Below are 12,710 nucleotides of genomic sequence, written 5' to 3'. Positions count from 1 at the left end.
GGGGCCTGTTGGGGGTCCCTCCCGCGTGGCCTGAGACCCGCCCAGGGCGGAGGAAGCCCGGAGCTCGCCCGCCGCGCGGCCCCTTTAAGAGCCTGTACCGCGCTCCCTTTAAGGGCCGGGACCCCGCCAGGCTCCGGCCCTCACGGTGGTGGGCGGGGCCTGTGGGGGCGGGATGTGGTACTCAGCGTGGCGGAGGCGGGACCGGGCGGTGGGAGCCAATGGGCGGAAGGAAGGGGGCGGGGCTCGGTAGTGTGCGGCCAATGGGTGGGGAGGAAGGCGACAGGCGGCCAATGGGCGGGCGCCGTGGCGGCGCGAGGAGGCCGGGGCGCGCGGGGCATGACGGCGGCGCGCGGGGCCGCGCGCAGGTAGCAGGGGGGCTCGGGGGGCTCCGGGACCGGGGGGGGACCCGGGTCTGAAGGGGGGTTGGGACCGGGAAGGGCTTCGGGGCCGGAGGGTGCCGGGGCCACGTCCCTCCCGCCGCCGCCGCGGAGCCGGTGTTGGCCCTCGGCCTGTCCCGGCCGGCGGCGCCGCGCTGAAGGGAGCGCGGAAACACCGGCACCCCGTCGCCCGTTCCCTGAAGAGACGGGACGGACCGGGTCGGGCCGGGCCGGGGAGAAGTCCCGCCGCTGCCCGCCGGTGACCCGCCGGCTTCGCCTGAGGGGCTCTGAGCGCCGGCGGGGATGGGATCTGCGCCGGGGCTGGCCCGGGCGCGGCCCCGGCCGTGGCCGAGACCCACAGTCCCGCCGTGCCCCGCTCAGCCCCGCAGCACGAGGGTCGCCTCCCTTCGTGCTCCCTCCGTGCCGCGGGGCCCCGCCCGGAGCGGGTCCCGGTGAGATGAGACCCAGCGCCCCGGGCACTACGGGCATCCCGGGACCCGGGTCTCGGCTCTGTCCCGGCCGTGACCCCCCGGTTCCCGGGGCGGGGAACACCGGGCACACCGCGGGACAGACACGCGGGGCTCCCTCCGGCCTTGACGTCGCGCCTCGTTCTCTCCCGCCAGCGCCGCTCGGCTCCGGCCGTTCCTCTCCAGCATCCCGGGGTGGCTCCGCTCCAGCTCCGACACGCGGGACTGAAATGACCTTGGACGCCGGGACCAAGGGCAGCTCGCCGAATCCCGCCCGGGCTCGCTCGGGCCGCGGCCGCCCGCCCGCCGGTGCCTCCCTCCGCCTCTGAGCCTCCCGGGGTTTACTGGGAGGCGGGATCCCTGCCTGGCTCGCTCCGGCCTCCGCCGCGCGCTTCTCCGGCAGCGGGGAAGGGATCCAGCGAAAATCGTTCGTCGACGGAGGGGCTCGCGCCGGACCTTTTCCAGGCTGGATCCCAGCGCCGCGTAAGGGAAGGGAGACGCGGATCCCGTGGGAGGGAGAAGCACCGGGTTTCGCCTGGCAAAACCTGGGGGTTCAGGGAGCCGGGGTGGGCGGGTAGGAGGTGTCAGAAATGGGCAAAGGGGCATCAGGTCGCTGGATTGTTTTCACCTTGCTGGGAACTTCTACATCAACCCTCTCTGCCTCCTCTCTGGAGCTCTGAACGACTGGTTTTGTTCCACTTGTATTTTGGGACACTTGGGATGGTGAGTTTACCTTAGGAACAGCTTGGTGCTGAACAAATTCTTTGAGGAGGATGACAGTATGAGCTGCTAGAAAGTTTTCCTTACTGTGCTGGCACTGGAAGCACCTCTTGGAAGGGAAACCTTCTTGTGCCTGGAGCCTGGCCTTACCCTGTGCTCCCACACTCTGGATGTGTGGGATGCATCCCATACATTAGCCCTGATGCATCTAGGAGCCAGGATGGAGCAAGATCTGGACAGAGGAGACAAAGCAGCTCCTGTGATGTCCCTGCTGGAGCTGAGGATGCTCCTCACAGCCCCCAGACTCCCCCTGGAGCATCCCACTGCCAGCACTGTGTCTGGGAGTTGTCCCTGATGGTGTCTATGAGAGGGAGAGAAAACAAGGATGCAGCACTTCCAAGTGCTTTCCAGCCTGTGTATTTTCTCATTTTAGGGGATTTCTGTGTGTTTGGTGACTTCAGAGGTGGTTCTGATGCCTTTGCCTCTCCCCAGTCCCTGTGTGGTGCCCCTTGGTGTCAGCGCCGGCTGGGGATAAATCCGCTCACCCGGATTAAGCAGTGCAGGCACTTGCGGATTTAAGGGATGACGTGAGGGAAGCCAGAGAGTGCTGAGCTCTGGACAAGGAGGCTCAGATTGGGTCATAGCCCCTTTCCAGCATGAGAGAAGGGCAGATGGAGGCTTGGTGCCTCCATGATAGGAGTTTCAGCTTAAGGGCAGGATGGCATCCCCTGGCAGAGGATACCTGAGGAGCCAGGCAGGGAAAACACCTTTTGATGCTATGCCAGGGGATGTTATTTTGCTGCTTCTTGTCAGTAAGGTCTCTTTTTCCTTCCTGACACATCCTTTGACCTGAGCTCCTAAAAACCCACAACCTCAGTGTGTCCATCCCATCCCTGCAGTGCTTGGACTCCAGGGCTGTGCATGCAGGCAGGTCTTTGCCAACAGGGGCTGTGGCGATCCAGGGCTATTTCCCAGCCTGTTTCCAACCTCAAGGCACCAGTGACTTCTCTTTGGTTCTGTGCCCCCATGTATGTGTTAGGTGTTGTGGGAGCATTCCCTGTGCCTCCAGCTGGGAGTCAGCTGGGCTCCATTGCACCTGGACAGTGTTTTGGTTGGGTTCTGAGGCTGTGGGGATGTGGGAGCTCACACAGCTTCAGCTCTCAGCCCATTTATGCTGGGATCCAGCTGTTGGGATCCAGCACCTCTATCCTGGCTTTCCTGAGTTGGGGGGATTATTTTCATGGGTTTTCCTTCAGATGAGCCCCTCAGAGCAGGAGCAGGATGTGTGTAGGGAAGTACAGGTGGCGAAGGAGCTGCTCTCAGAGTGTAGGAAGTTTGGTTGGCTCCTCGGCCTGGGCTCTGCCGCACTGCCATGGCATCACCCCCGCGGGCCCCGGGATGCGCTCCAGCTCTGCGCCTGTCCCGCCTGCTGGCGCTCATCCTGTCCTGCCGCCGCCCCACCTGCTCTGCCATCGCCCCCTGCCTAGTGAGCTGAGTGCTTTCCCTGGAATAATTTCCTCTCCATGGGTCTGTGGCTGTTTGCTGGCTCTGCCTTGCCACCGGTCCCCTGGGATGGTGCTCTGCTTGGCTGCCAGTGCTGCAGCAATATCCAGTGGTTTGCCGAGGGTGGAGGTGTCACCTTTGTGGCCTGCCAGGTGATAACCTGCCTGCGGCGCTGGGCCCGTGTTTGCTTTGCCTGCCGTGGCTGATAAGCAACCTCTGATAACATTCCCAATGGTAAATAAGTGGCTCTAAGGTGCCTGGTGATAGCTCTGCCCTGGGAAGATGGTGTTTGCTGACCAAGAGGAGCAGACCCTGGCTGAAATCTGTCCCCCCAAGGCGTTTCATAGCCCTGTGGTTTTTCCCATCCCAGCTTCCAGCGCTTAAGGAGAAGAGTCTCTGCTTTGGAGGGTGTTATCACAGGGAGCCGCAGCAATTTGGCTGCTCTGTTCTGAGCGCCGGGGTGTCCCTGGCAGAAAAATGACTTTTTTTTAATCTCCATATGACTTGAGAAATAGCAGAAGTATTGTTGCTGTCCTTGAGCGGCAGATTCTCATGTTTCTGTGCAGGCTGGGATTGAAGGGAACAGATTTACAGCTCCAGACCCCTTTTCCCCTTTCCCTAGGGGGCTGATGGGTGTCTCCTTGCAGTGCCACGCCGATGCATGAGAAGGCAGCTCCCCTGAAGAGCCCTGAGCCCAGGCACGGTCGTGAGAAGCTGGAGGTGTCCCACAAGCAGAAGAGTTTGGATTCCCTCGACGGCAGGTGAGGAGCAGCATCCCAAGGTCTGCCTGCCGTTGAGTGTTCTCTCTTTTCTGTCCTGCTGTGGCATTCCTGCTGCCTTCAAGCCCTGAATACTGCCTGCCAGCTGGAGCAGGGCACAGGGGGCACCCAATTTCATTTTCTTCCTGAAATATTGCGGGTATAAAAGCAGGGAAGTGAAAGGTTTTGGGAAAGGGGATGGTATTCCCACTGCTGAGGCTGTTGGTAGGATATTGCTCTCTCCATGGTTTGTCCTTCCATCTGTCCATGGGATGGACATGGATGGATGTCCCTGTGCACGACCAAAGCTGAGTCCACCCTCCTGCTCAGGCACATTCCCAAATTCCTGCCTCTGCTTTCCCTGAGGAATCCTTGCCCCAGCCGTCAAATCTGCACATTTCCACTCCCAACCTGTCCTAAGCTGCTGCCAGGACAGCTCCTTCCCCCAGAGCTGAGTGTGTGTGAAGTACCTTGGTCCTGGTGCCTTCACTGGCTCTCGTCAGAGATCAGCCCTCAACAGCCAGTACTGACCCTCAGCAGTGCCCAGTGCCACGATAAATCATGGAGACTCCCAAAATGTGGCTCTCTGGGGGTCTCTCTTCAGTCCTCTACGTTTTTTTATGTCTCATATTGCAGCACACGTTTTTTTAGGGAGCAGATGAGAGAGCTGTTGCTCTTTGCTTACCTGGTGATTATCGTTTTTCTTTCCAGCCTCCGCCTGAACGAAGCCCTCAAGGATGAGGACATCAAGAAATGCCACCGGGAAGTGGTAAGCCTTTGGCTTTGGGAATGACCAGGCTGGAGTGTTGTAGCCTGTTGCCCCAGGAGGAGCCTACCTGGGGTCTCAGGTGTGGGCTGAAGGAGTCAGAGGCAGCTTCTGATGTGGAGCTTCCTGCGTGTAATTTCAGGAGACCTGGTGATGGTTTTGTGTGGCCCGTGCTCTACCTTGTAAATGCTTCCAGGATTTTCCATCTAGAGCAAAGGAGAAAGTGGAAATGTTGACTGAGAACAGATAAATTTCTGTCCATTTGAACCTTTCTGCTTGTTCAAATCATGCCCAAACTAGATAGTTTTTTAGGTCCATCTACAGATAGGAGATGCTCTGGAAGAGGAAGGAGTGACAGGAAATAGCATTTTGCCTTTTTCCGTGAAGAAAATTGAGGGGAAGAACGTTTTTCGACTTCCTCAGAGGCATCTGGGAGGGTGACAGGGCCAGCAGTGGATTTGTGCTGGGGCCAGAGGGTAATGCCCTCCGTGTTCTCCTGGAATGCTCCCACTGGCACCCCCACCATCCCAGCATCCCTCTGGGAGGTCTGAGCCAACTGCAGGTGCTGCTGAGCCTTGATCCTCTTAGGGCCCAGCTCATCCGGTGACAAGGTGCGCAGAGCACCGGTGACCTCGTACCTGTGGGCAGGAGGGCTCTGCCTGCGTGGCTGCCACCAACCAGCCTTGCTGTGCCAGCCTTCTCTGCATCCTGGCAAAGCTGCTCCTGCCTTGGTGACAGCGGGACAGCCGTATCCCATGGGAGCATCCCGAGGGCAGGGGGCACAAAGCTGCCTTACAGGACCGGTTGAGCAGAGTTATGGAGGATATTGAAGTGCTTCGGAGCTTTACCTTCGCCACAGGAGCGTTTCAGGGCCGACCTGCCGAGTCTCCCGCCGCGGCTGCCGGCAGGCTTTGAAGTGGCGCCGGGAATATAAATAGCTGGATGGCGCGGCGCGATGGGCGCAAAGCAAGTGTTGTCACTGTGTCCCGGATAAGGGAAGAGGAGGAGGAGAGAAACCGCTGGGCAAAACAAACTGCCTGCAGAGGAGCCTGGCAGAAAACCGGCTCCTCACCAGCAGCCCCTGTAGCTATTAAGGGAAATGTTAATCTGGGAGGATGGCACAGCCTTCGCCGGGTGCTGGATCATCCAACCTTCCTCTAATCCGTCGGGGCTCCTGTTCCCAGCCCGGTGGGACCCCCCTGCGCCGGTCCCGGGTGCGGGCAGAGGGAGGTTTTCTTGCAGGAGAGGGATTTTTGGATCTCCTTATCGGCAAGGTCACCGGATAACTTTGCTCTGCTTTTCTTTCAGGCTGCTAGCAAGTACAACTCCCAGTACCACAAGCTGTTCAAGGACATCCCGACGGAGGAGAGCGTGCTGAAAGGTGGGTGGCAGGGTGAGGGATGGGCGCGGAGGCGGAGGATCGGCACAGGAGGATCTGGCACAGGCATTGCCACGGTTCTCTCTTTGCCTTGCAGTTTGCTCCTGCGCGCTCCAGAGAGACATCCTCATCCAGGGAAGGCTTTACATCTCCCCCAACTGGCTCTGCTTCTACGCAAACCTTTTTGGGAAGGACATTAAGGTAACGTGGGCACCAGCCCACCCTGGTCCCTCAGGGCTTGTAACCACAGCTTATCCCCTCCTTCTCCAGAATACCACCAAAATCCCCAACAAAAACCTTCAGTAGGAAAGGGAGCACGGCCGTGCCTCCCGCTCTGATGACCTGTGGCATCAGCCTGGGGAAACCAAATATTGGTTTCATTTAAAATTCCCTGATGCAAAACCTCCTTCCAGCCGCAGTGGTGCTTCAAGGAAGATCAAAGGTTTTGGGAGGGGGTGAGATTTGAATCTCTCTTGGCTTTTCTTCTTGATTTACAATCTGATGTTTCCCCATTAGTCTTGTGGCTGACGAGGATCTTGGGCAGAGACAGCTTCCTTTAAAACTGGGCTGAAGGATTGAATTATTTATATGTGATGCTTTAAACAAATACCTGAAGGAAGCTCGAGGTTTCAGCAAAGTTACCCTGCCAAAAATAACATCCTGCCTTATTTTTCACCCTCCCTGGGCTTGCACGGGGGGCTCTTCTGGCGGGTCTTAGGGAGGCTGGCTGGATGATGCTTGTGCTGTGTCCATCCCAGTGTTCCTGCCCTGCAGGTGGTGATCCCAGTGGTGTCTGTACAGCTGATAAAGAAGCACAAGACGGCTCGGCTGCTGCCCAACGGCCTGGCCATCACCACCACCGCCAGCAGAAAGGTAACACCAGCACACAGCAGATGCCCAGGTCCAAACGGACGTGGTTTGAGAGCAGCGAAGGAAGCGATTCCCATCCCTGGTTAGGAAGTGAGAGTTGCTCTCTGTGCTGGTTGCCAGCCAGGGCAAACACCACAGCTTTGCTTTTGTTCCTGAATTTCACTTTGTTCCTGGACGAAGCAAAGCCCAAGTGAAACTCGGCCGAGCCTGACAAATCCCTGCCAGGCTCACGTAAAACCTTTAAACTCCTTAAGCACAAGTAGGGAAAGGGTTTGGGCTGGCATTCAGCCAGAGCTGGCAGAAAACATGGATACAGGGCTGTGTTTCCAGCTTTTAAATCCTGTTGGATGTTGTTGGCTGCAGTGAGCTGATGTAGTGTGTCCAAGTCCTTGTCTGCCCAGGTGCTGCTGCCAGCACTGTGTGTTGCCTGTCCCTGCCAGGGAGGGGGTTGTTCCTGCAGAATGTTGGGAGGCAGTTATTCCTGTGGAATTTGGGAGGTGGGTTTTAGCAGGGAGTGGCACAGGGTAGGATTTGGGCATTCAAAGCCATGTGTGGCTGCACTGCACGTCACCAGGGGCTCTGTGTCAGGCATGGTGAGCGTGGCCCTGTGTCCCTTCCATCCCTGGGGATGTTTTCTGTAGGTCCTGGCCCCATTTGCTGCCGTGTCCCTCTGGGTTGAGCATGGGAAAACTGTAGGAACAGCAACTGAGCAAGACTGGCCCCAAAAAAATCTGGTCCAGGTTTTAGCAGGCTGCAAAAATAACAGCAGGGAAGCTCCACAGGGAAATGCCTGTGGGGGAGATGTGACTCCTGAAAACGGGGAGATTCAAGGGCATGATGTCTCTGCCTGTCACTGCCTGTGGAGAACTGGACTTGGGATGGGGGGAATCTCTCCCAACAGCTCGCCTCTTTCTCTTGCAGTACATCTTTGTATCCCTCATCTCTCGTGACAGCGTCTATGATGTCCTGAGGAGAGTCTGCACCCACCTGCAGGTACCTCCACTCTGTGTCCCACCGTGTGTCCGTGGCCCTGAGGTTCTGCACCTTCCCTTCGGGCAGAGCACAGCTCTTCATCACTGCCTCCAAGGCTTTGGACTGCTCCCAAAGCCTTCTCCAATTCCCAGCATCCTCACTCCTCAGCAAGGGATGGGAAGAGGGGCAGGAGCCATGCCTTGGGCACGTCCTGTCCCTGTGGGCTTTTCTGGGTCATGGATGAGGCAGAGCTCCGAGTTTCTGCTCTCTCTCAGGGCGTGGGTATGAATTATTTATAATCTGGTGGTAATACTAGTTCTGCCACTCTGCACATTGATGCCTTTTGCCCAGATCTAAAGTTTTAAGGGGAGAAAGAATGGTACAAAGTTAAAAAAGAATTTAACTTAAGTGGGGGAAGACATCCATCAGCCCTTGAGCTGGAGAGGATGACTGTGGGGACCTCTTCTCCCTGACTTTGAAGCACGTGGGAAGCCCTACAGGAGCCCTGCCCTGCCCTGCCCTGCCCAGGAGGGTGTGTGCCAGCTGTGCCAGGGCAATGATTTGGATGATTCAGCCCTGTTGCCAAACTGGGGGACTTATTCATTGAAATGTGCTGGGCTCTGCCCAGATGTACCCTTCTTTTTTTTACCCCCTGATGTTTTATCCTGTCCATGGAAGCCCTTGGCTCAACCATGGCCCCACCAGGTTTTTGTGATGGGAAGCACCGATGCAGTGCCCTTTCCCCATGCCCCAAATCCCCATGATTATAAGTTCTAGCAGCTGCTCTTCATAGTCTTAGCAGAATAGCCCAGATTCCATCTTGTGGCTGAGGCTGAAGCAGGGAGAGCTGGCACTGTAATGCCCCATCCTGTCCTCCCCATCTAGGTTTCCAGTAAGAAGAGCTTGAGTCTGAAGGAGCTGTCGGAGGAGCCGGACTCCGTGTCACTGGTGAGAGTCAGGGCAGCTCTGGGAGAGAAGAGGAGAGACCCCCTGAGCTCGTGCTGTGGGTGGAGAGGGCCTGCCTTGGTGGGTTTGACACTGTCTGGTGGCTGCTCAGAGAGTCAGGAGAGAGCTGGTTCTTCTGTTGGTGCCATCAAAGGGTGCAAGGATGTGCCTGTTGCCATCATAACTTGTCCTCTGGGACCCTCATCCCCAGACTTGGCAGGAGCAGATGGGTCAATAGGACTGGCTGAGCACAGCCAGTGACTCTGTCTGTGTATAGACAGAAAAACTTCAGAGAGATTTGGAAAATGCCACCACTCTGCTCCCCAGGGGCTGGTGCTGTTCACAGCTGGGAATGTGGATAACAGGCTGGGAATGTGGTTGAGTTACCCAAAAATCTGCAGGATGAGTAGGATGGTGGGAGAGGGAAACACCTGCTGACCCATGGCATGATCCAGGGAGCATGGGAGCCATATCCTGCACCTTTGGAACAGGGTGTCTTCCATGGCTGCTGGTCCTGAGCCTCGGGCTGGGTGCAGGAGGTGACAGTTGGGGTGCTCCAGAGGGTGACAGGTGGGATGTCACCCATGGCCTGGTGACATCCCAGGGGTTAAAGATTCATTTCACGGCCTGAACTGGGAGTGACCCAGGCTGATGTGGCATTATCTCCTGGTGCTTCAGTGGGATGCAGCCCTTCAGCAGCTCCAGCCCTGGGAACTCTCCATTGGTGGAGCCCCTCTCTGTGCCAGCTGCCACCCTGCTTGATTTGTTGTCTTTTTGGGGCACTTTTTTGCCCTATTTAGGGCCTGCTGGAGAACTCCAGGTGTCCACCCTGAGCTTCAAGTGGTAGAGGAGGCAGCAGCTGGTATTTGGGGCAGGTGTTGGGTGTATGGGCAGGTCCTTCTTTGATAGTAGGAACCTGCATTCCCAGGGAGCCATCATGGAAGACCAGCTCTCCCTCGGGATGATGTTTTCAATGTGCTGGTGCTCCAAGGTTTGAGTTTGAATCTGGCCCCCCGTATCCATGGCAGTGCTGGTTTCATTCATGGCTCACCAGGACTGTTCCCACAGGAGGTGATCGTCCCTGAGGGCAAGTGGAGGAAGGTGTCACCTACCTCACTGTCACTGTCACTGCCAGATGCCAACTACCAGTGCATCCACCGGGCCTCTGTCAGCAGCCTGAGCACCAAGGAGAGCTCCTTCACCTCTGAGGAGCCACTGGTTTCAGGTGAGGGGCATGAGCTTGTGCCCTGCTCCACATGGGTGATAAGCTCCATAAAAGTGTGTTCATCCATCCTCTGCTCTCGTGCAGGGGAATTCTGCCTTACAGATTAGACTGGGAGTCAACTATGGAGTCCTGGGAATGGGCTGGGGTCTCCTGGCTGCAGGGTCTGAGCCCATGAGGGAAGAATATTTGATGTTTCCTGATTGCTGTAGGAGCAGGAGCATCAGCCAAGTGTGGCTGTGCCGCTGACTCTGGGTTTGCTTTCAGAAAGTGCAATAAATACCGAGGAGGAGCTGGAGGTGGAGCAGAGCTGTGTGGCAGAGCTGAGACCCTCTGACTACCAGCTCCTGAAGATCTTCATCGTGCTGTAAGTGTGCCAAGGGTGCTGGGAAGCTGGGGGGACACTGGGAATGTCAGTCTCAGTCTCAACTGGGTGTTTGGCTTCTTCCTCTGTTTCCAGCATCTGTCTCCTGGTTGTGTCCTCCTCGTACCTGGCATTCCGCATCTTCCGTCTGGAGCAGCAGCTCTGCTCTCTGAACCGGGATTACCTCTCCCGCGGGCACAGGAGGTGAGAGGCCCTCAAGGACATTGTGGGACACACAGCTCATGCCATGAGTGGAGGACTTGAAGGAATGTGGGTGCAAAGAGGAATGGCTCTGCTCTGTGATGTGTCTAAGGAATGCTTTGTCCCTTATCCTGGGCCTGCTGTTGGGCTGGCCAGTGACAGAACCCACAGTGCCATCTCCAGACCAGAGGTGATCCCATCAACTGCTGGTTTGAGTGACTGGGAAGCTCTGCTGTCCTGGAGACTCTGGAGCTTGGGAAGAGGTTTCCTCATTGGTTTGGGGCTGGTTCTCCAGTTGTAGGAAGCACCAGGACATTTTTGGAGCTGGGCTGTGCCTGGGGGCTAAGACCATGGATGTCAGCATGGGATGGACAGGAGGGGAATCTCCTTGGGCTGAGGACATCAGAAGGCACTGGGATGGGATACGGAGCCTCTGCAGTTACTCATCCCATCTTACCCACTCCCTGCTTGCAGGTGACCGCTCCCCAGGTGCTGGCTGAGGATGGACACTGAGGTGGTGGCACCCTGCCCACGGATCCCGGTGCTGTGTCCTCCCAGCCGTGGCTGTTACATTTGGTCCGGCTTTCCCTCGGCTGGTAAAATGGGACCAAGTATTTTCTCTCTTCCTTCGGGCACTTGCTCCTGGTGGGACTTTCCAGCCAGGTTCTGGCCACCAGTGCCAACTCCCCATCCCACTGGAAACCTGTTTTCTCCCTGGGACACTGCTGTGCTGTAGCACCGGACAGTGGCTCGGGGCTGCCGAGCACTTGGACCTTCCCTTAGGACTTGCTGCTAAGATGGATGCTGATTTTTATTTCAGGCTTGTTTTTTTTCTTGTTAAAAGATGACCTTGGGCTCACCAGGAACCCCCAGAAATGTGGATGAGTTGCCGCTGCTGCTCTGGGAGAACCCACCTGTTTGTCCCTCAGTATCCCTGGGAATGTTCCTGGAGGAATGGCCCTGAATACAGGGATCTGTGGGGATGGGGAGAAAGGGCCCACTAGCCCTGTGGGGTGTCCCTCATTTATCCCACACACAACAGTGGGGGTTCAAGCCAGGGCTCCCCAGCCCTTCTCTCCTGGAGCACCGAGCTCAGAGAGGGGGGTGTGTGTGTGTGCATCCCTTGCAAAGCACTTTAAGGTCCCCCAGACCAGGTGTCCTCGCTGGGGTTCACACCTGGCACAGATGAACTTTGTCAGTCCTGCTCGCCCCATGAGGACGCTGGAAAGGAGCCCATGGCTGGCACTGGGGAATGTCCCAGAGTGCACAATCTGTGCCCTGGTTCGTGTTAACCCTGTCTCGCAGGATTTGTCCCACAGCCCCCCTGGGAGCACCCTGGGGTGGCAGGTGGTACCGGTGTGATTCCTTTCTTTCCTGTTTTTTTGGGAACTACAAGTGCTGATGGGGCCAAATCCCGGTGCCCTGGGGAAGAGCTCACTGCTCGCTCTGGGCTTGGAACGGCTTTTAAATGGAATTAAAATAAACCCTGGATTTTCTAGCACATCATTGACTCTTACCAGCGTCCTCCACAGTGTTGCTAGGCTGTGAGCCCCAAAACCGGGCACCCCAAAATCTGTGCTGTCCCAGAGTCCCTTCAGGATGTGAGTGACATGGGGACAAGGGGACAGGGATGCTCCCGATGGAGGGGCCAAGGAGGTTACTGCACTAGATGGCAGCAGAGACTGCGGGATGTGACGCGCTGGTGGCAGGGCCGCCCTGGGGACAGCGCTGCGGGGGAGGGAGCTGAGTTGCAGCCCCACCCAGCTGGGCTGGGCAGGGTGAGCCTTCCTCTTTCTCCTCCTCCTCCCTGCACATTCACAACCCAATTCCACTCCTTTCCCCGGCCTGGACCATGCAGCAAAGTGCATGAAAATGGCCCAACTTGAAAACCACGGTGGCACTGGTTAAATGGGGACAGGGGTGGTGTCACCTGTTTTGGGCGGGATTTAGCACCCGGGGGTGCCTGGGGGGAATGGTCTGGTTTATTCAGAGCCCTGGCATTATGGGGCTGTCGGAGCCTTTGATTCCCTGGGTGACCTGGAGGATGAAAGGCGCCGTCCTGTCCTTGCCAGGGACTCACCCAGCTTGTTTACGTGGTGTTGTTTTTCCAACAAACAAGTTGGTGTTTAGTGAGTGAGCCCAACCTCAAAGTGGGGCTCTTGGCCCC

The 12,710-nt window shown here is 57.3% G+C and overlaps 1 protein-coding gene across 4 annotated transcripts; it reads left to right on the top strand.

The window, feature by feature from the left end:
• The first annotated feature begins 302 nt into the window (after positions 1 to 302).
• Positions 303 to 12,037, top strand: GRAMD2A (GRAM domain containing 2A). Of its 4 annotated transcripts, none has more exons than XM_041469327.1 (13): positions 303 to 365; positions 1,001 to 1,327; positions 3,715 to 3,828; positions 4,537 to 4,594; positions 5,900 to 5,972; positions 6,067 to 6,170; positions 6,744 to 6,842; positions 7,761 to 7,832; positions 8,697 to 8,759; positions 9,825 to 9,981; positions 10,246 to 10,345; positions 10,439 to 10,546; positions 11,018 to 12,037. In XM_041469327.1, the coding sequence occupies exons 3-13, from the start codon at positions 3,725 to 3,727 to the stop codon at positions 11,019 to 11,021; spliced, it is 942 nt and encodes a 313-aa protein (XP_041325261.1). In that variant the 5' UTR covers positions 303 to 365; positions 1,001 to 1,327; positions 3,715 to 3,724; the 3' UTR covers positions 11,022 to 12,037. The 4 variants fall into 4 exon arrangements, with proteins under 4 accessions (XP_041325261.1, XP_041325264.1, XP_041325260.1 ...); XM_041469326.1 differs by lacking the exon at positions 303 to 365 and adding an exon at positions 407 to 829; XM_041469328.1 differs by lacking the exon at positions 303 to 365 and adding an exon at positions 407 to 829 and having other exon boundaries at positions 3,690 to 3,828.
• Positions 12,038 to 12,710: the final 673 nt, after the last annotated feature.

Source organism: Pyrgilauda ruficollis, unplaced genomic scaffold, assembly GCF_017590135.1.
Source record: "Pyrgilauda ruficollis isolate IOZ18807 unplaced genomic scaffold, ASM1759013v1 scaffold23, whole genome shotgun sequence".
In the NCBI taxonomy this organism is placed as follows: Eukaryota; Metazoa; Chordata; class Aves; order Passeriformes; family Passeridae; genus Pyrgilauda; species Pyrgilauda ruficollis.
The sequence above is the reverse complement of the archived record's forward strand: the minus strand, read 5'-3'. Positions and strand labels throughout refer to the sequence as shown.